This window comes from Elgaria multicarinata, chromosome 7 (assembly GCF_023053635.1).
Source record: "Elgaria multicarinata webbii isolate HBS135686 ecotype San Diego chromosome 7, rElgMul1.1.pri, whole genome shotgun sequence".
Lineage (NCBI taxonomy): Eukaryota > Metazoa > Chordata > Lepidosauria > Squamata > Anguidae > Elgaria > Elgaria multicarinata.
In genome coordinates this window covers 30,883,372-30,906,890 of record NC_086177.1, presented here as the reverse complement: position 1 = coordinate 30,906,890, position 23,519 = coordinate 30,883,372, and the positions used below count along the sequence as shown (strand labels likewise).

The 23,519-nt window shown below is 43.4% G+C and overlaps 1 protein-coding gene across 1 annotated transcript in view; it reads left to right on the top strand.

The window, feature by feature from the left end:
• Nucleotides 1-728: 728 nt before the first annotated feature.
• The window catches only part of PXDC1 (PX domain containing 1), a 37,264-nt gene continuing 14,473 nt past the window's right edge, over nucleotides 729-23,519 (top strand). The window contains exons 1-2 of the mRNA XM_063130336.1: nucleotides 729-1,053; nucleotides 23,147-23,238. Of these exons, the coding sequence (XP_062986406.1) occupies nucleotides 798-1,053; nucleotides 23,147-23,238 (348 nt within the window). The 5' untranslated portion in view covers nucleotides 729-797. The remainder of the gene's footprint in view (nucleotides 1,054-23,146; nucleotides 23,239-23,519) is intronic.

Sequence of the window (23,519 nt, the reverse complement as noted above, 5' to 3'; positions counted from 1 at the left end):
TGCACTCTGGTGGTGGATCAACCTATCTAATCGGTTTCGGGCCGAATTTCTCACTCTTTCCCTGATCGGGGAAAAAAAAAACACTATTTGGAATACCGATGGGGTCTGCCAATACCTATCTGATCGATATCTATTTTTCCTTCCACGTCACCGCTTAAAGGAGTTTGAGAGGCAGCGGAGGAGGAGGGTCATTTTTTTTTCTCTCTTTCTCAATTTTCTTCCACGTGTTGAATTTGGAAACACACCCCAAAGCCAGACTGTGTGTGTATTTTGTTTTGCAACGAGATCTTTGCCCTGCTCGAGAATGACCCGATTGCAAAAGAAAAAGGAAGCATCGTGAAGAAGACGAAGAACCGTCCGCTACACGTACACGGGGGCAGCAACAACCACGCGGTGGAAATTAAAAGAATAATAAATACCCTAAAGACAAGAGAAAAGGGGCCGAGCGATTGCCAGTTTGCTCGACAGTTCCTCTCCCCCATCCCGTGCTTGTGATAAGCAGCAGAGGCAGCAAAGTAACGCAACTGTAAGTAAGGCGGCAGCAGAGGAGGAGGAGAAGGAGGAGGTTGGCTGAGACCTCCCTTCCTCCCCGCCCGACCAGCGCCGAGCGCAGCAGGCGCCCGGCCGCCCTGCGTGGAGCTCCGAGGCAGCAGCGCCTTGCACTCCCTCGACGCCCAGCCCGAGGCCGCCGATGGTGGCTCCCGCTTTGCGTCGCGACTAGTGGCGCAGCCGGAGGCCGACGCCGAGGCTGTCCCCCTGGCGGCGGCGTGGTATGTGCGGGCGGCGGCGGCGGCGGGATGGCCTCGGCCGTGTTTGAGGGCACCTCGCTGGTGAATATGTTTGTGCGGGGCTGCTGGGTGAACGGCATCCGGAGGCTGATCATCAACCGGCGCGGGGACGAGGAGGAGTTCTTCGAGATCCGCACCGAGTGGTCGGACCGGAACGTCCTCTACTTGCACCGCAGCTACTCGGACCTGGGCCGCCTCTTCAAGCGCCTGCTCGACTCCTTCCCGGAGGATCGCCCCGAGCTGTCACAGTCCCCCTTGCTCCAAGGTTTGCGGGACACCCCCCTCTCTCCCCTCCCCCCCCCTCTCTCTCTCCTGCCTGCCGTCTCCTCATCCCCAACTCAGCCTCCTTGGCGAGTCGCCCTTAACTTGGAAGGAAGTTCCATTGAAATCAGCGGCGCTTCCTTCCACGGACACGATTTTCGGGTCTGGGAGTAGGAGGGAAATCTTTTCGCTTGGTTGTCCTTTAAACCCACTGCTGGGGCTGGAAAGATGACCAAAAAGAAAAGGAAGAGAGTGTCACTGTGCATGGGCAGAGTGCCTTTACAAGAGCGAGGTGTACTTAGAGCCAAGAGTCAGCCTCTTGTTTTTGATTTTACACCGGAATATATTCCTGCCCTGAGCAGGGGGTTGAGGTCAATGGCCTAAATGGCCCTTTCCAATTCTATGATTCTATATGATATAGGAAGTGAGTGCCTTTGAGCATGTGAAAATAGTTTTTCAGGCAGCAGGACATAATTAGAATCAAGGCTTCTCTGAGCTTGGTCATAGAACTATTTCTGACTCCAGGGCTTAAGTTGGAACATGTGAAATAATAGGAACGGAGTGCCTCTGAGCAAGTGAAAAATGCCCTCAGTATTCATCTCCATGGGCACCTGGGATGGGGGCAGCATCTCCAGGTTAGAGGTCTGGTTTCTAGACATGCTTGATTCTAGCGATAGTTGCCACTCCCTTTAAAAGATTGACCACAGAAAGTGATGGCGTTTGAGTGAGTGAATGGGATTTTAATGCAGAGTGAATAGACTGCCCCTTTGTGGGTCTCCCTGGTTAAAGGGTAGCCCTATGTGCATAGGGTTTCCCCAGGAGTTGGAACTTTGTTGGTAAAGCCACACTGCCCCTTTAATTGTGTGGGTTTGAATACATTTCCAAAACCAAGGGACACTGTCACTGTGATAGCTGCTGTATGGGTAGCTGTGTTTTATTACCTGCATTGATCAGGAGCCGCCAGCTCTGTAGGCATGGTGTGTTCTGTCTTTTCCTGTCTAGATTGCTCTTCCCCCAGCCACCAGAATGGGGACCCTAGTGCCACAGCAGAGTAGATAATGGTATAGGAGTAGGTAATGGTTAGCACCCCTGGTCCCAGTCACTGATCATTCACCCGACTGATCTCCGCTAAACGTTTGGACACTCAGTAATCGCCTCTGCCCCTGTGCAGTTTGTGAGTGTTGGATGTGCTGATTCAGCAAACCTTGTTACTTGCCAGCAGGATAACTGAGGCCAGTCATCAGGCTGTGATTGTGACCGGCCCAGGGATCATCTGTGGAAGAGGTAGGAGGCTAATTTGCTGAGCATCCTGCTTTGATTGGGCTTGATGAACTCTTACTCCTTTCCAGCCCTGTCATTCTGTGCCTTTAGATATCTGACCCACCTTCTTTTAAAGGTTCAGCGCAGGTGACACATATATTAAAAACACCCCAGATAGATTAAAAATAGGGAAAACTGTGTTTGTCAGATTTCCATTGGCAACCAGTTATCTCAGTGATGTCAAATGGCCTAGTGCCTTACAGTAGGTATGAATGATGCTTCGGCTTTCAACTTTCCGAAAGGATCTCCCAGATGAGGTTTTTCTTATGTCATGCCTCATTTATGGAATTTTAAAAGGGGTCCAGCTGATGTTGTCTTCAACTTATAACCCTCCAGTGTTTTCCCACTGCTGCTTCTGTCTTTTTTCTTTCCCAAACCCTGCTCAAAAAAAGTTAAACAAGAAAAGAGGGAATAGTAGCAAATTGCCCATTGACTGGTAGCACTAGGAGCCCTCCAACTGGAAGTACCCCAAAGTCTTCAGGGTAAAGGGGACCCACAATTGTGGGTCAGTTCCTGAGAATGCCTCTCCATTTATTCTTAAGGTCCAAATTTGATACACAGCTGGTGTGCACCTAGGAGGAGGGTCAGCCAGTCAGTGCTGATTCTAGAATAGACCAACTTTCCCCAACCTGGTACCCTCAATATGTTTGGATTTCAACTCCCATCAGCCCCATCTTGCATGATCAGTGGTTTGGAATGCTGGGAGTTATCATCCAAAACATCTGGAGGGCACTTGATTGGGGAAGGCTGAATAGGCTGATCTCCAGGAGCAATCTATCCCTGGCAGGAATTGTTCCTTCCAAATAGTAATCAAAGATGACCCCACAGAGAACTAGGAGGCAGTTTTACACAAGCAACAATTAATCTAGGGTTTGCATTCCTGACTCTGCAATTCAAATGTAATAACTACGTTGGCAAGTTTATATTTGGTTTTCAAATGGCTCTCTCCTGCATTCTGTCCCACGCTTACAAATGCATTACAAATGCGCTTTTCGGTTGATGGGTAAAAACGTTCCCACCGCAGGCGTTCATCTCATAGCAACTTGCATTATTTACAGAGGTCATGTTTTTACTTTATTACAAAGATCATTGATCAAGCCTTTGAATATGTAATCAGCTTTTATTCTTTCTATAGTTGTCACAACAACCCTAGGAGGTAGGTCGTTATAGTGATATAATGGACTGATCTTCAACTGGCAGGTTGGGACCCACAAGTGGGTCACATTCCAACTGAATATGGGTCACACCAGCTTCTTTTGTTTCAGATTTTTAAAAATATGGTTGCAGGCCTTCCTGGCCTGCAGGCCTAATTCTGCCTGCCAGCCAGCCAGAAGAGCCATTGACCTCCAAGCTCCATTCCCTGGAGGATTCCCCACTGTTATTTCCAATCTCAGATTGGAGTTAACAGCAGACCGGAAGTAACAACAGGAGCTGCCCTGTGTACCACTCTCACTCCCATTGGGATAACAGTGGTGATGTGGGACATTTATTGTTCTGCACACCTGTTTTAAATGGGCGGCGGGGAGAAAAGAAAGCAAATGAGAAATATAGTTTGGTGTTAAATGTGGGTTCTATGTCAGGGTTAAAAGATGTAGGCTGCTGCATAGAGTGACTTGCTCAACTGATGATAGATGTAAGTAGTAGAATGTAGTATTTGTCATCTATCAAAAATTATATCCATTCTTTTCTTGTTTGATTCAGGAGGAAAAGTGGGTTCTGCAGTGATCTTAAACCCAATCTATACATATAGAAACAAACACATAGGGCTGAATCCAGACTTAGGCCACAGCTAGACCTAAGGTTTATCCTGGGATCATCCAGGGTTCACCTCTGCCTGAGCACTGGATCCCCTGTGTGTCACCTAGATGAACAGGTTTGACCCCTGGATGATCCAGGGATAAACCTTAGGTCTAGCTATGACCTTAGTCGTGCTTAGAGTAGATCCACTGAAATAATTGGGACTTAGATTAGTCATGACTAACTTAAATCTCATAGGTTTCAATGAGTCTACTCTGATTCATGGTAAAGCCCTCCTGCAAGGGCACAAACATGTGCCACTTTGGAGTACGTTAGTGCTTGCTGCATTTAAAAAAATCAATGTATGTAGAAAATTAGCTCATCAAAAATAAGACTAGGCCACAACCATTTCCTTGACATGCTTACTTTCCACACACTGGGCATTTTAAATGTGGGAGAGAATTTGATGAGGAAGATCTTTCTCCTGCCATCTGAAGTGGTACAGTCCTAGCATAGTCTTTCCTGAGGGTGTAGATTGGCCTTTTACAAAGATGGATCTTATCCTTAGTGGGATAAAAGCATTTAGGAGGGTCTATTTTCCGTGGGAAAATGGCGTGAGGACAAAGGGTTAAGAAGCCCACCTCCTGTACTCAAATTGCAGCTTCAACTGCATCTGCATTGTATAAAGACATCCTCTTAAAATAAATAAAGAAGTCATGGAACTACGTATAACGTTTAGTTCTGCCCAAAGAGACTTCAAAAAGGTCAGGAGGACTCAAATGCCATGATAAGGTGTAAATTAATGGAGGGCGAATGCCACAAAGTGAATGGGTCTTGGTTGTCCTCTGTGTGACACTGTGTCATATATACATGTGCCAACTGGGTGTCAGGAAGAAAAGGAAATGCTACCGATTCCCAGGGAAAGACTGGGCATGCAATAGGAGATCTGTTGTCATAGTTTGGCTCTGATTGCTGGGAAACTGAACTGGGTAATCAAGCTCTATGTACACAGGCTGTACATAGACACTATTGAAGCCTCTGAAAATAATTAAAGATAGGCAAGATGAGTGATGCACAGAGAAGAACCTGGACAGCTGCTTCTGTCTCACCAAATTGCAGCTGATCTCCTGGGTTGTGGGGCCCAAAGGCTCCTGAAGGAAACAAAACAAAAAGGCCTTTAACTGGTAGCCTAACCTGTGTTAGGTGTTACCATCCTGTAGGGCTGCCTTCCCTAACCTGGTGCCCTCCAGATGTACTACAACTCCCATAATTCCCAGCCAGAAATGGTCCACAGGACGAGAAGCTTCTCACCTCAGACTTCAGAGAAAAATAACCTTGATATAGTTACCTGAAGAGCACTGTTTGAAAATTCGGAAATTAAACAAAGAAAAATAAATCGAATAATGGAGAATTGCTAGTGGCCTGGCTGTGGGTGATAAGTGTTATAGTTCAATACCATCTGGAGGCTGCCAGGTTGGGTAAGGCTGCTGCTGAAGAGAAATGCTGGTGTTTGTGGTCATAAATATCCCATAAGCTTCTAGCCAAAAGTATCCTGACTTCACTGATATGAGTGAAGTCTCCATACTAGGAGGCCCCTGAATAAAGTATTCCACAAGTTGGTTGTACCCACATGCTAACCTGTTCAAGTGGAGTACAAACTGAGTTTTTTGGGAGGGGTGGGCATGTCAGTGTTACGGAAAGGGCTCTAAAACCTCTTCCCAAATACCTAATCCCATGCCCAGCGTTTTCTGATGGCCTAATATGTAGACCAACTCTAGGATCCTCTTTTTATGTTAGCACCACATTTTCTCTATGTAGTAGGTGCCAAAGGGCACAGCTCACATACACATGTTGACTGTAATGTCGTTGGTGGACTTGCAACTGCAAATGAGCCATCACTGATTTATTTGACACTCAGTGCTTTTGAGTGAGGTGTGGTACCGCTCTGGCCTTGTTGCCACCGGCCTCTCCCGCCTTTATGTGGCAACAAGGAGTCGTTGCACAGCTGTAGGCCTTGCCAGACCTTTTTTGAGATGTCGCAATTGTTCAAATTGCCAGTTGTGTGCCCCATCCCCACTGTGGAGGCAAGGCAACAGTTAATACCATTGGCACAGCTTCATGATCCCAGTCAGGATACAACCCCTCTGGCAGCCATGTTTCTGGAAGCCATGTTGCATGGAAACTATTGTGTGCATGATCCAATCTTGTGTGCTATGTAATTGAGTGATGAAAAATCAAGTCATGGGCAATGTGTGGGTGAACCAGCCCAGGGCCACTTGATAATGGATGGATGGGCACCTTACTGAGAAATTCTTCAGCCAGGGGATCAGTTCGTTGGTGTCTTAGAAGTTGCCCTTTAGCCATGGACATAGGGTGAATGTAATTTAAATCACGATTTAAATCACTACTCAGAAAAACTCGATTTAATCATGTGATTTTCCCCCACCCCAAAAAGTGCACTCTATTCATTGAATTTTTTTTAAACTTAGCGCTTAAGAAGAAAGGGATTGATTTTGTGTACATCGATTTGGAAAGGAACAATGGGATTGCAGACACACATTCACAGTTTTGAGAACTGTAAAACCAAGCATCTGTGATAATTCTAGATTGAAAAATTGCCCAATAATCTTACAGAAACCTCTGGAAGAGCATGACATTGTGAATGAATTAATGGAATTCATTTACCAAAAAATTTAAACATTGCATGAATATACAGCTACATAATTAAAAACTAATCCTTGTTTCATGATAAATAACCTTTGGATTATAATGTATATTAAATAGAAAACTATCTTTCGAAAGATTTTTTCCTCAAAAAGCATTTTATTAAAAAAATCCGATTTAAATAAAAAAACCCGGATATAAATAAAAAAATCTGGTTTTTTTTTTTAAAAACAAACAAACATGGATTTTTTATCCACCCTGCATGGACACCTTTGCTTCAGCAATTTCAGGTTGTATTGTCTCTTAAGCTGACTTTCAGCCGATGTTTCCCCAGTTCTTCTAATCAGTTAAATTTCTTCGATCTGCCTCTAATGGAATTTTGTTCCCAAGTATTTGTACTATTCATTTTCTCTGCTTCTGCCACGTAATCTTGATTGCATTGTTCTGAGCTGTTGTTTCCTTTTCTGATCTTGGAAATGTGAAGTTATTTCCACATTTGTTTCTGTTCAGCGCCAAGGAAGAGAGGGAGGCAGAAAGGAATTTGGCTGGGAAACTTTGTCCTGAAGTGCCCCCTGCAGACAGATCTGAAGCATTGCTGTCAAAATCCAGAGATAAACGCAACTGTTTGTTTTTAATGCCTTGCGAATTTTTTTGCAATTTTATAATTTACTGATGGGATTCTGAATATGTGTTCAGTTTTCCTTGAAAATATTTTTGCAACATCCATTTCACTAGTCTTTCAGGGAATTGTGCTTTACTTCACAGAGTTTAGTATTATGTACTATTAACACGAGACATACAGAATAGGTGGGATAGCCATTTATTTTGGATTTTTCCCCCCAGCAATAAAGCAATGAACAGGCATTGGACTTGCCCAGACCTTTTTATTAAGCACAACGCGTTCCATGTAATATCCATTTTGCAGAGTCCTTTCAAGATCTGTTCAATAAAATACATAACCTCTCCTGTTTAATATCATTTCCCCTAAATTAAACGTTACTGGCAATTTGTAGGTTCACATTAAAAAAAAAATCACAATAATCTGTGCAGCTTACAGGCAGAGGTTCAAATTCTTGCAGAATCACACACAAGAAGCTATTGCATTTGCATCTTTACTCATGATGTCACTGCTCAAAGCTTCTGTAACATTGGCTTTAGTTAGACCTAAGGTTTATCCTGGGATTGTCCCGGGGTCATCCCTGTTCATGCAAATGACACACAGGGGATCCCGGGAGCAGGCAGGGATGACCCTGGGACGATCCCGGGATAAACCTGAGGTCTAGCTAAGGCCATTGTCATATTGCACTAGATCCAGTGTAGCTCTTGGTGGACTTCTCGCCCTGGACTTCTTCTAATCCTGCATGGGCCTCTTTTGCACAAGGAAGAAAGTTCATGCTCCACTACATTTGGTAGATTTCAAGAGGCCACAGAACAGGCTTATGCTTCGTGTCATGGTTTTTAGGTGTAATATTGAATACGCAGAGCTGTTGCACTCAAAAAATGCCCGCAGGCAGAAACATTCTCACTGGAATTTGAACACTGCCATTTTTGCCACAACAATTAAGGTGTTAACACTACACAGTAACCACAAGGTTTCCTTGGAGTATATCAGGATTATTGCTGACACAAACATAATGTGCAAATCATGGCAATTTTCCCCGCGTGAAGGACAGTGGGAATCCATGACTAGTTAACTGTAGTCTTATTCATGCTTAACATTTTGAGAACTTAATCTCTATGGTTGCGTTCTTTTAAGAAGAATGCTTGGCTCACAGCAGCAAACGCACCCATTGTTTCTGGTTAAGAGTAAGAGGTAAATTGCCACAAAATACTCAGAGAGGTAGTACAGAGTTAGATCCTGATAATTTCCTTTGTGATACTGTAACAATATGTTGGCTTGGATCAAAAGTCATACCAAACTATGTTTTGGTGCTCTGTGAATGAACCTGGTGCTCATGTGCTCCCTGTTCTTCATGTACTCTCATTCACTCAGTTACTTCCAAAGCCCTCCAAGGTAGGATTGCAGACCATTATTTCAAGGTGGTTTGTAAGGCTAGTCTTTTTTTTGGGGGGGGGGGGGTTAAGATCAAACCATGGTTTAACAGTTTGGATGGATGTAGGAGAAAGCTATGGTTTTTTCTAGAGGAAGTAATTCATTGCATCGGAGCATGCAATGGAGGAGGGAGGAGCATTGAGCATATGAGTACAAGGCCGGATCTACACTACTGCTTTAAAGTGCTTTATAACAGTTTTATAGCGCTTTAAAGCAGTTAAAGCGCTTTATAACTGTTATAAAGCGCTTTAAAGCAGTAGTGTAGATCCGGCCCAAGATTCATTCATGTAGAACCATACCATGGTTTGACATTGTGTCTGAACCAGTGTAATATGTGAATAAAAAAAAAGAGATTGGGGAATGTTTGTGGCAGAGGTAGGGAACTTCTTTTAGACAGTGGGCTGAATCCAGTTTTGGAGAAGCTCTCTGAGGGTCATATTCCATTGGGCGGGATTTAAAGTGAAAAGGGTCAGGACCAAAAGCAATAAGGGTGGAGGGTGACTTTCAGATTCCTATGATTTATTAAATCAAACCAACAATAATGTATGAGCCCCGTTAACCAAAACTCAGATAGTGTGACTGAAATGTGCACTTCATCCTAGGATATAGAAGTGTTTTTGGTTAATTTAGACCTTTGAAAATAATTTCAGAGGAGTGAGCATAACCAGCCACTTAGATACAGTTTGTCAAACATCTGTTCACCTTCCCTTTGAGCGAAAATGCTTATTTTAAAAAATAGCCCTAACTAGACAGCGCTTTTCCTCTCTGCAGTCAGAAAGACAGTCAGCAGTCAGTTTTGTGGGGCTGTAATTATCGCATCTGTGTTCAACACTCAAAATAATGCTTTATGTAACGTCATGATCATCATCTGACTTTGGGAACGGGAACTGCAAACTCACACTATTTCTAAAGCTCTGTGGCACTAATGACTCTGATGTGATAATTCCATAACACCTAAATATGCACATCGTGTGGGGTAAAGCTCAGGGGCCTGGGGGAAGCACTTTGTTGCTTTGTGTGACTGCGGAGTTGGCAGTTCGCCCAAGGAGTGAGGTAGGCTGTGCTTTTGGAGTTGTAGGGCTACTGCAATATGTTTTAAACAAGTGAATTTCTCTTCTATGCAAATATAATACATATTTGTTTCCTAGTTAAGGTTGCCAGCAAAGTACCATCTTCAAATGATGATGGAGCATCACAGGTTGATGAGTGAATGTTTATAAAAGCAAAAACCAGCATTGGCAGTGTTCTTTTTTCATTAGTAGACACAATCCACTAGTAAGTTATTTTGTACAAGCCTCCCTGAATGAGAATGAGTGCTGTGTAAGAGCAATGCTGTGCTCTAAGCTGTGGAGCATAAGAAGAACCCTGTTGGAATGGACTGATGGTCCATCTAGCCCAGTTTTTCCAGTGATGGCCTGCCAGACGTTTCTGAGAAGACCAGAAATAGGGCTACAACAAAAAGCTCTCCCTTATAGCTTCATCACACCAGGGTTATACTGTGCAATCACTGTGAATTGTGTGCAAAGGACTCTGAAGTTTTCCAGCTTATAATCTGCTTTGACTGTGAAGTACTCCCATGCATCCTGCTTTAATTGTGCTTCATATATAAAAGAACCGACCTATTTTTCTACCTCTTTAGGAGCGAATCTTTTGTTGTTCTCTGAGCAGCCACTGGGGGCGCAGGAGGTTGATTTGATATGTTTAAAGTACAAATTAAACAAATGCTTACATATGCGTAAGTTTTAAAGATAAAGACATCAAAATTGTCACAGTAATAGATATTAAGAAGGGCTTTAAGCATACCAAATTTGAATCAGATTGGGTCATCCGTTGATTTTTTATGGTTTTTTACATTTCTCCCCCTTAAACCCTTTCCTGGTATGCAAAGGATCTTAGGAGTGCTGCTGCCCGGGGTGTGATTTAGCTAACAACAACAACAACGTCGACAGCTTTACGCTATGGGGATAATTCGGGGTAAACGGGTACGTGGGATGAAGCCCTTTTTGTTTCGGGTTAGTTATCCAAAGCCTGTGCAGCTCCACTAAGCAAGCACTAGCCATGCAAAAGTAGGACGTGTATTTCCCCTTCCTCTCTATCCAGGTAACATGCTGCCAGTTAATATGTACACAGGAAATGTCTGGTTTGTGCATGTTGGGTTGGATTCAGACTAGAGCCACTTTTGTGTGTGTGGTACCACCATGTAGGTGTTTTTTCCAAAATGCAATAGTTGCTTTGGGGGCACATGCTAATGAATACAGCACAGTATCTGCCATGTTTCTGGTGCGATTGAGTGCCACACACAAATGGGATTGTGGGAGAAGTAGGAGGAGTTCTGAAGGTCACCTGGGTTCTATCATTTATGTTTGTAGGGTGAGCACCTGACATAAGTCTCAGGGCATCTCTCCATTAAGGCAAAAGCCTGTACCCTCTCCGGTCTTTCCACATTCACTGCAGGCTCCTTTAGATGGTGACCAATGGTGACTACGTGATTTGTAACTGAAAACTTCCCCTCTGAACAATACTCCATAAAGTTCAATGAAAGAGTACCATCCAGTGGCGGAATTAATCCTGTGATTATTTTAAATACTGCATTGTCTTTTTTTTTTCTTTTTCTTTTTCTTTTTAAAATGTTTACAGGGGGAAAGCGTGGGAGATGTCCTGCAGGTTGATGGCATCATGTAAAGGACCCTCAAACTTCTATGAGTGGCCAATCATGAGCCTGCAAGAAATTGCTCATGTAGAGAAGCTCTCAGTATACGGCTGCAACTGCAGGGGAAATGGCTATTTCAGTTCCTTTTTCGTGTGTGACTCTGCTGATGGCATACACAGCTTCGGTAGTATGCAGCAATGGAGGTTTAAAAATAAATTGTGTGGTAATTCACAGCTCTGATTTTGTGCAATCAAAAGTAGTCACAAAAATAAAAAATCATGAAGGAAGTTGGGGGGATGATTGCGGCACTGTCACTGTAGTTTCTGTTGTCCTCTGTCTGCCTGGGCAAATGCTGATGGGGTGGATGATCACCACTGTCTCCCTGTCTCCCTTCTTGGGCTTTCTTCAAGCTACTGTAGCCTTTTCTTCCTCCTTTGCTCACGCCTTTGGCATGCCAACTGGTGAGGGACCCCCGCCCATCCTTTCTTTTTCACTTGCTCTCGCACCGTGCCATCTAGCAAATTGGCTCCTCTCCTTGCTCTTTCCTACATGTCCCCCAACTTCCACCATCGTCGCCATCCTCTCCTTGTGATTGTTTTGATGTGTTTTCCCCCGCCTGCAAATTCTATTAAAATCAGTGCAAGGAAAGAGTAGCGAATGAAAGGAGGAAGAGGCGGAAGACATAAGGCAAGGGAAGAAGGTGGGGAGCATTTTTAAAGCCACTCCTACTGGTAAGAGTTATAATGCTGCTAGGTTGGAACACACTTGACTTTGTAGCACCTTTGTAGAACATGGAAACCACCATAAAAGTAGTTGGGAAACAACAGGATATTGAGGGAGAAATAGCCACAGGACAATGAGTTGGGATGTGCGTCATATGCCCTCCAGGTGAGTCAGATATTACAACACCGGGGAAAACCGCTAATGCAGATTGGCCCTTAGTCATACTCACTGAAACCAATGGAATTGAAGTTAGTCAGTAGGTCTACTTTAAGTATGGCCAAGTCTGGATCCAGCCCATTATCTATACACCTAGCGGGGCTGCTATTGGTGAAGAGTGTTTGTATCGTTATATTATTATGCTGGTCTACAGCTTTTCTCCCTGTTGTCTGGATATCTGTAACCTTGCCGGAACACACTAGCCATTTCCAAAGACAGCAGCTGCAGCAGTAAAGATAGCGTTACAATTGACACACTGCATCAGTCGTGACACATTTTATTGTTGGTAGTGTCAACAGTTCATTAATAGAGTTTGCTCAAAACCTTTGATAAACAAAAGATCCAACTCTTTAATTATCTAACCAAAAGCAAGTTTTTGACTGCCTTGATCTCTTTTAGTTGCTATTGTTGCTCTTAAAAAAAAAAGTCATGAGCTGCACAACTTACAGAATTTTTGTTTTTTGTTATGAATCACTTGCTTTTATGCGCCCTGAAGAAAGGATCTTGCTGATGTGCTGCAAATCATGTTGTGCTTTCTGGGCACAAAGCCCTAGATTTAGCTGATTTATGCTGTCACAAGATCACTTGAATTTACTGACTAATGTACTGACTGACTTATTTGCAAGGCAACTAAGCCATCCTTGTGAATAAACAGTGGTGCAGGTAGGACCTTGGGGCTAAAGTCCAGGGCCCCCAAGTCCCAAATAACCACCTAGGGAGTGGCAGGTGATTGAGGCATCAGGGAAGCAAACTCCATTTTATTTCTGTAGCCATGGTGGTGCTTTTGTTTAAATGAATTAAAATGCAAAACTACACATGTTCAGAGTATTTTTTTTTAATCAGGCAAGCAGTTTTGTTGTCGTTGTTTAAGGAATATAAGGAATATAGAGACAGTTGTAAAGCATGAATGGGGGTGGAGGAGAAAAACGTTAGCAGTGTGCTTCACAACTGTGTACTTCACACATGGCTGCCTAAAGGGGCTCCCATAAGACTACTGTTAACTTCAGGTTCTAAAATGGCCTAGATGTACTACTGTACAGAAGTCCACAGAAGGTACTAGTCCACTTTCTTTTTTACTAGACATTAGCCTCAAGGGTCCCCAACGTGACACCCATTCGAACCTCCACTGGCTCTCATGAAGCTCTCCACTCCCTGCCCCCTTCAAAAAATATTTTTGATAACCTCTTGAAAAGAGTTCCAGGTTCTCTTTCCTGTTCCTGCACTTGCTGCAGATCAGCCATTGGCAGGCAGGCAGGCAGAGAAGGAAAGAATTGCAGACCTTTCCCTGTGGCTCTCTTTCTCCCCACATTTTGTTTCTAGCCTTGTTATTTCTCTCCCCCAAACCCCTTTCCTCTCTACTTCTCTCCCTTCTCTCTTTAGCTCATTTTTGATTAGCCAGGCCCCCATGGCAGCCATTATGTAACTAGCCACATAGAATCATAGAATAGCAGAGTTGGAAGGGGCCTACAAGGCCATTGAGTCCAACCCCCTGCTCAATGCAGGAATCCACCCTAAAGCATCCCTGACAGATGGTTGTCCAGCTTCCTCTTGAATGCCTCTAGTGTGGGAGAGCCCACAACCTCCCTAGGTAACTGATTCCACTGTCGTACTGCTCTAACAGTTAGGAAGTTTTTCCTGATGTGCAGCTGGAATCTGGCTTCCTTTAACTTGAGCCCGTTATTCCGTGTCCTGCACTCTGGGAGGATCGAGAAGAGATCCTGGCCCTCCTCTGTGTGACAACCTTTTAAGTATTTGAAGTGTGCTATCTTGTCTCCCCTCAATCTTCTCTTCTCCAGGCTAAACATGCCCAGTTCTTTCAGTCTCTCTTCATAGGGCTTTGTTTCTAGACCTCTGATCATACTCCATAGGAGCCATTTTGAGGTGGTGCCTACAGGAATTTCTCAAATTCCCAAAATGTGCCCACGGGTCTAAAAGGTTAAGGACCCCCCAATGTACTCACTTGTATCTGTACTAGGCATGAGTGGAACAAATGTTTGGAAAGCTTCACTGCCTAGTTGCCTGGAGGCGATTTTTGCTCATCACAGGTGCCAGGCTATTTACAAGCCTGAACTAAGCTATCAAAATCTACCAGTTTTGCTGTGATTTGCAGTTTTTTGAAACCCCCCAAGGCAAGGGTGGCTCTTCTATCCTTTTCAATCACTTTCATTCTTTAAGGCAGAAGGCCAGCTGGCTCACACACTGCAAATGCCATGTGTGAGAGTATGGTTTTCTTATCTCCTGTCTGTGTGCTGCGTTGACTTTTGTTTGCCGTTTTGCTAAGGCCTTAGCTAGACAGGACAAAATCCCGGGTCGATTCCCGGGATCGTCCCTGTGTGTTCACATGACGCACAGGGGATCCCAGGATCAGGGAGGGATGATCCTTCCCTTGCCCAGGGATCTCACCCTACCCTTTGAGCCCGGTTTTTCTGCGGTCCTGGGCTGAGCCCGAGACCATGGAATATGTGTCCGGGTGTCGCAGTTTGTCCCAGTTCCTCATGGTTCCTCGCGAGGAGCCGGGACCCACGTACGCGGCACAGAACTCCTCAGGAGCACTGCACCCATTGGGTGGGGGGTGGGAGGAGCAGGAAATATATATATACATATAAAAAGCTTACCTTTTACGCACGAGCGCTCGTGAACATCTTCCCCTTTAAGAAAAAACAAACAAAATGGCGGGCGTAACACCTCTCTCTCTGAGGTCGTTGCGTGCCGCGTGTGAACAGAGGGGGAGATCTCACGGTAAAAATATCATGAGGTCTTCACCCCTCCGTCCCGCTAGACCAGCAGGTCTAGCTAAGACCTAAGAAACATTTCCCTTCTTCATTGTATTGGTTGGTTTTGTAGCTGAGCTTTTAATCCTAGGCACATTGACTTGGGAACCGTTCCAGTGATAAGTCTGTGATTCCCTGATCCAGATTCTGAGATGGTTTCTCTCCCTTTTAAGAGTTGCATTTCACCAGGCGTGGCTTTTCACCATAACAGCCCTACAATTATGGGAGAAGTTGCTGCTGGGTGAAATTCTGCCTTCCACACAACTCCTAAAGACACAGGAGGCATCTCAGGGACTTGGACATTCTATGTGGGGGTGGGACTGCATATGGCAGCCTTCCTCAATCATGTGCCCTCTAGATGTGTTGGACTACAACTGCATCCCCCAAACAGCCATATGCTCTCAATCTCTAGAGCGGAATACTCCTCTGCTAACTCAATGCAGAACCCTTCATACTCTAAACTGATTCTTATCCTGGCAAAGGCCATTTTTGGTAGCATGGATTTCTTTTCCCTTGTATATGGACTGCATTGACCTCTGTTTGTTTGTTCACAGTGTTGTTAACAAAGACGTCCCTTATTCTTTTGTATGGTTGAATTTGTGACTTGTTTAGGTATGTTCACCTGGGAGTAAATCCCACTGAACATTCTGAGACTTATTTCCAAATACACATGCATACGATTGTGCTATAAGTCGTCCCTTTCTCTTGCCCCATTTTTTTCATATTCAGTTAGATTCTTTTTTTGCTACCTGAATTAAGGTATATGTTACATAAACAGAAGGCACTTCCATCTAGTAGTCCCTAAGAAAGCATTGTCTTCTCTGCTACTTGCATTACTTTGTGAGTAAACTCTGATACTTGGGATCCTCTCTGCCAATGAGAGTTTTCCTTTGGGGCATGTGTGATTTTCATTGGGACTGTGATGGGGGCGGGGGATTAAACTCCCTTCTCCTCCTGTCCTGGGCTAGATGGTGATATTTAAGTGCGCTGATAACATTGGGCCATGTTACACATTTCATATACCACTTTCATAGTGTTATTTCCTGCTTTTTATTCTACATTATCCAAAGTACCACAACAGATATAATTGTGTGTCCTAGGAGGTATAAATGTGCCAGGGTGGTGGTGCCATAGCGTTACCATGATGGGATTATAATGATTTGACACAAGGTGTAGATTTGACTTTGGTCTCAATCTTGATCCCACATCTACTTTTTCTTTTTAAAAGAACAGTCATGGTCCATGCAATAATGAATTTAACATAACATGTAGTTTTTACGCTTCTAATTTTATGGAAATGGCTATTTACAGCAGCCATTGTGTGCAAGATCAGATCTCTGCACTTTCAGGAGCCCAGCATTTACAGACAGCGGGGAGAAGCAGGCAGCTGTGGGATGCTCACGGACTGTGTGGTGAGCCATCAGCTAGGCCACAAGTGCCCACCGCTCCTGGACTCCAGTACGTCCATCTATTTTAGCTGCAATGCATGCTGGGAGTTGTAGGACCTTTTTCTCTCTTTACACTAGGGCTGTGCACAAAATGGTGGATTCTACACAAAATGACCACCATGCTTTGGAATTCTAAATCCAAAGCTTACACAGCCCTAGTAGCCTGACCCTTAAGCACCATCCTAAGAAAGAAGAAGGCCTGTTTGGATTAGGCAATGGGACTGATCACTTAATACAGCCTTCCCAACTAGACTACAACTCCTTTTGTCTCCAATGGTTGGCCATGCTATCTGGGACTGATGGCAGTTGCAGGCCAAAACATCTGGGGGTACTCAGGTTGGGGAAGGCTGATGTAATGTATAACTTTGTCCCGGCATAGACATAAAGATTATAGCTGACTGAAGGTGTGTTCACACCGAGGCTCTCAAACAGTAGTAACATTCTCCAGCAGTCAAATTATACATTAAAGTACTTCTTTACTGACTGTTGTACTATAATCGTGGGAAGTAAACTGAATTAGCAATGCAGACAGAAGGGCAGTGCCTCTATGCTGATGTTACTGCTGCAGCTGAGCGAACACATCCATAAAATATTGCAGAGCGTGAAACTCTGAGAGCTGTGATATTCATTCCTTGTCGCTGTTATTGATCTAAATTAGAAATTAAATATTCAGAGCCATTCAAATATTGAACAAATGCTGCAAATTTGTGCTTGGCATTCAAGCCATGCGGCCATGGAATGATTTGTTTTACTCTGAATTCATTTGTTTGATCTTCATTCATTCAATATTAATTCAGTAAGTTGACACTGTGTCAACGTATTCAGATTCCTTTATGGAAATGAATGTTCCAAATAGATTCCCAAATGAGAAGAGTTTCTGTCTCTGATCAAAGAGACAGAAGGGAGTAAAGCGAAATTCTTGGCTTATGAAGTCCATGGTTAAACTGGCATATGTCTATTAAAACAACCTTGCTGTCTGGACCAATGTTTCCTTCATCACAGTATCCAGTCTTTGACAATGCCAAGAACTGGATGCTGCATATAAAACTGCTCAGAGGTTTGGTTCCAAGGTAGATACACAGAAAAGAGTGCTTCACACCATCAATGCCATGTACATGCCTTTGTCAAATAAGAGGACATGGATCACCAAAAAGAGGACAGGAAATGGTACTGATTTGCATAAAATATGCATATGTTAATTTATATGTATATGCAAATTCCAAAATAATTGTTAGAATTTAAATAGAAATACAGTACATCTCGTCACAGCATGGAAGACTGTTTTCCAGGTGGCCTGTGTGCTTTGCTCAGTGGTGGTCAGCGTCAAGGGCCAGCTCTGCTTTCTGATGTTTATCTTTACACTAGACTTGAACTGGACAGTTCTTCAAATAAAGTACTCCTTTTGACATCCCTTCAAATACAGGACTATCTTCTATAAAAGAGGACACATGGCCACCCTACTCTTTGCAAGAATCAGTAGTGGCACGCTTGCCCAATTTCATTTTGGTTCTATGAATGCTTGATTGCAATTTCTTTCCCCTATGTATATGTAGAACAGGGAAGGTTCTCATGAAAATTAGAAGTGTGTCTATTCACGTGCATTCATGTGTGTAAGCGTATAAATGCTCACAGCCAAAGCTATACATGAACACGGGCCTATATTAGACGTAGGACCACGTGTATTATGCTGTTCTCTGAACATGCTGTGGAATTGCAGAATTTGGTCTCAGGGATTGGATTTTGCAAGAGGGATTGGATGTTGCAAACTCAGATTCTCAGAGGAGGGAAAAAGGTACGTTTGTAGCCCTTGTGGCTATGAAGATTGGTGTGGAAGTATGTGGGCTGTGTCTAGTGCAATCTCAGCGCCCAGCAAAGAGATGTGGAGCTGATGTCATGATGAGAATGATGTGAAATTACACTAAGCTTGAGTAAACCTGATGACATTAAACATAATTCTTCACACTTCTGAAATTATATATCAAGACAGGTTTTGAGGTATGCAAGACGTAAGCAGGTTCAAAGATGGTAGTTAACTACTATTTCAAAGAACATCTGTAAATGCTCGATTTTTTTTCTTTTCCTACTTTTCCTTCCATGGAGCAAGGGTTATAAGAAAATTTATGTAACATTTCTCCAGAATCATACCTGTTTGGATATGGATGGCTGTATATCTCAGAACACTATTGATCCTTCCAAGCTATCTGACCATTTATGATTACTTATTTTAGGTACTTAATATAGGAGGAACTTCAACAGTTTGTTAGCGGTCTCTTTTCAAGCTTGGGAACTGTAATTCTGGGGCAGGGGGGTGGGTGAGGAGGAACTCTTGACAGATGATTCTCAACATCTCACCAAACTACACTTCCCAAGATTCTTTGGGGGAAGTTGAGATAGTTATGAAAACAAACAAACAATGCATTTGTAGTATAGATCTACCATGATTAAGAGAGGCTGGTAGACATTGATTCATGGTTGAATTCCATAGGATCTCAAGTAGGATATTTACACATGCACAAAATATTCACTAAACCTTTCAGATAGTGTCATTTTTAGGTTTGTAAAGCCTGACCAGAATCTTTCCAATAGAACTGAATTGGCAAAGCATAAGTAGGTGATCAAAGAAGACCCCAGCTAATATTATTAAGAAGTTACAGCTACAGTGGCCCCTGATGGCTTGTGCAATTCAAACTCTAAAAAATGATTATCCTCCAAGCCAACAGCACTAATGAATTAGTCCTTAGTTTGGAGTTTATAGCAAGCTAGAAGTGGACTGCAGGAGTCAGAAAGGTATTCTACGACAGCAGTATATCAAGGACAAGATATGATGGAACATGCATAAATGGCCCCACCCAGGTACACCGAGCAAGAAAATATGCCACAGGCACCCCAAAATGCATCAGCCACCAAAAAAGCCCAGATTCACCAGCCAATCTCACCCGAAGGTAAATTCCTTCATGAAACCAAAGCTGTGCTTTGTTAGGGCATGTCTGTATTACTCTAAAACTAATTTAATTGCCATGGCTTCACTTCAAAGAAGTCTGTGAGTCTGGAGTTGAAAATGGTGCGAAGGAGTCTTTGGCCACAGCTAGACCTAAGGTTTATCCTGGGATGATCCAGGGTTCGCCCCTGCCTGAGCACTGGATCCCCTGTGTGTCACCTGGATGAGCAGGTTTGACCCCTGGACGATCCAGGGATAAACCTTAGGTCTAGCTATGGCCTTTGTTTGAGATGGCTAGACCCTTTAGGCCTGGTTCTCACAAACCACAGGTGAGGTGGCAGAACTGTGTCTCAATTGTATTACTGCTTCAGACTGTAAGAGTGTGCTGACATTACTGAATGCCCTTCCGTACAAAATGTCCCACTACACATAGACAACTGCAAGTGAGCTAGAAAGCTTAGCTTGAACTCTTTCCCCTGACATCTAACTTTCTGCATGGAGAGAATTATTATTTTTGAACGAATGAACATTCTCTCATGATGATGGCAGAAAGGGGCAAGGGTTGGCAATTGCACCCCTCCTGAATGAGCCATAATTCCCAGATTCCCAGCTTTCCTTTAAAAAAAGCAAGTCTCTGGCCCTTGTAGAACCTGAGATAGGAGGCAAAACAATGAACAAAGTCATAGCAATGTTTGACACACCCACTCTCTGGGGTATATATCCATATTTTGAAGGGGGACATCCTATATAGAGGTTTACACCTAATTTTGGTGTTTCAAGAAAAAGGCCGTAGATTATTATAGGTGTGATCTCAGGGTTTGATGGTGGTGGAGAGTGATTTATAATGGGCAACTCACATCCCCCGGCAGTCTTTGGAAGTTGCAACTGCTGACCTGCAAAAACAACAACACCTTTTTTGAATGGTAACCCTTTTTAGAATGGGAAAAGCAGCTTCTAGGGGGAGCATTTGGGAATGGGGAGGTGGCCGGGGAGAGGATGTACCATATGTCCATTGCGGAAAAGCCACTGGGGTGGGTGGGGGAGGGCAGTATGGAGTAGGGAAATGGCAGATGAGGGAAAGGGTTATGTTGCTGCTTCTCCAGTCTTTAACCCACCCACTAGAAGTGGCATTTCCTGCTCTAAAAGGGACATTGAGCTGTCATTTCTTTGCCTGCCACAGAACCATTTGAGAGTAGCACATTGTGACAGCTCTGTTTCTTAACCAAATGTTTCTAGAGGCAGGTTCTAGGTCACTGCACAGGAAAAAAAAGGTTTAAGCTGCAGTCTGATCACAAATAGGCAGCTCTCACGTCACTTCCAATGAAACAAAGGCCTCATCTACACCAAGCAGGATATTGCACTATGAAAGCGGTATATAAAAGGCAGGAGCCACACTACTGCTTTATAGTGGTATTGAAGTGCACTGACAACTGTTGGGGGCCATTGACACATACCATATACCGCTTTCATGCCGCTTTCGTAGTGCTATATCCTGCTTGCTGTGCCTCCTGCCTTTTATATACCACTTTTATAGTGCAGTATTCTGCTTCGTGTAGATTAGGCCAAAGTCTTAAGTACATGTTACAGGGGTTGCACATATTCATTCATAATCACATATTTGCACATCATATTCATCCTACTATCTTTGCCTTGCCTTTTCTCTTTTCCCTCAGGCCCTGTTGAGTTAATCCCTCCAGTGTCAAATTTTAAAATGTCATCTCCTAAGGGCTAGTTCATTTGTTTCTTTTCTTTTCAGCAAAGGCCTTTGCAGTGGTTTACATTAAAATAATGAAAATGCTAATATTGTTCTGTCATAGAACTTGTGCACCGCATGTACTATATAAGTAGTCATCAACTCCACGCACCTCATATTTTCCTTCTGGATTATGAAATGGACAATGGCCATAAAAGCTTATGCTGTAACAAATTCGTTAACCTTTAAGGTGTCACAAAGCTTTCTGTTATTTTGGCTGCAATGCAAACTAACACAACTCCTCCTCCAGAATTTTCAGTAAAAATGTTATCTGTTTTGCCGGATGAGTTTACAAGCAGGTTTATTATTGCATGTTATGTGGTTTATTCTTTTCCATGCAACAGAGAACTTAGGGCATAGCTAGATGGGGCGATATCCTGGGGATCACCCCGGGATCATCCCTTTGCGTCCACATGATGCACAGGGGATCCCGGGAGCAGGGAGAGATGATTTCTCCCTTTCCTCGGGATATCACCCTACAGTTGTAGCCCGCTTTTTCCGCAGTCTCAGGCTGATCCTGAGACCGCGGAACATGTGGGTGGGCATCGCGGTTTGTCCCGGCTCCTCGCGGTTACTCATGAGGAGCCGGGAAATGCGCCCGTTGGGGGTGGGGTGGGGCGGGGGTAGCGGAAAAAATTGTTTTAAATTAAAAAAACCCTAACCTTTTCTGCACAAGTGCTCATGTGCTCTTCTCCTTTAAAAAAACAAAAAACAAAATGGCGGGTGTGACGTCCTGTTCCTCCGAGGCCATCGCACGCTGCGTGTAAATGGGGAGATCTCACGATAACAATATTGCGAGACCCTCACCCTCTGTCGCACTAGACCTGTAGGTCTAGCTGAGGCCTTACGCTGCAATCCCAGGCACAACTTACCTAGGAATAAGCCTAATTGAACACAATGCGTTGAACAGAATACATTGGGCTGCAATGTGAAACTTCAGACCTAAGCATGCTTAATTTGAGAGCAATACCTGAACAGACATGCGTGGGGTTGCATTGTTAGAACATGTTCCACAGAGAGCAGCACTTAATGCTCTATGGGCAGTAGTGTGTAGAGTTATGGCACTCTCTGCTGGATGTCTTGCAAATTGTCATGGAATTGATATTTCTTTCTCTCTCGCCCTCTCGTACTTGAATTTCCTTGGCACTTTTTCCACATGATTTTCTAAACAAATTTTCTATTTTGTTTACGGTATTTTCTTTACTGAATTTCTATTCCATCTTACTTTGACTGTAAAATCAAGCCAGCATCATTTTGAATTAAGTGTAATAAATGGAGATCAAATAATAACAGAAGATACATAGTTAGATAGATAATATACATAAAAAAGCAAATTCATAGAATCATAGAATAGTAGAGTTGGAATGGCCCTATAACTGCATGGATATGCTACAAAGCTAAAACGTGGGCCCTTAAAGGCCTTTTTACACATGTGATCTTTAAGCCTCCCTTTCGTAAGGCAAAGTATCATTCTGGCCAATTATTTTGCATTCATATTATGAATCAGCTTGAGGCACGAGCAGCTTTAAGACCTAACATCTTTTTTTCTGTTTGGGTTTTAATTTGGAGAAATGGGGGTAGACTTAGATCATCAAGCAAGGGCTGAGGATTGGTCTTTTAATACATTTGAATTGGATTTCTCTCTCTCTCTCTCTCTCCCTCCCTCCCTCCCCCTCTCCCTTTTAAATCTGTCTAATCCATTCTTATTCACTTTGAAGTCCTCAGGATAGGTTCAGCATTAAATGTATATTTAAATGTATATACCTGAAGAAAATAAAAAGCAGATGCCAATACAAGATGCTAATTGTTCTTCTTTGTTTCCAGGGCTTATCACAATTAAAGAGTCCCATGACATAGAAGCCAGGCTTAATGAAGTAGAGAAGCTTCTCAAGAATATTATAAATATGCCTTGGAAGGTAAGTTGATCAGTTATTAATAAGCTGGAGTTAGGCAGAGGAAGTAACTTGCAGAAGTAACACCCCCCCCAAAATCACGTAGTCTTAAGAATAATAGTATGAGATGTCTACATTGGCTCAGTTCAGACAACACATTAGTCAACACAGTGTGAAAACTCCACTCAACGGTTGAGTTTTTAGGAGGTACTCCCCAGAAATGTTCTAACTCCACCATTGTGTGACTGTGGGCTACCATGGAGTTGAGTAAAATCCATCACAACATTTGATTGACAGTTCCTCTG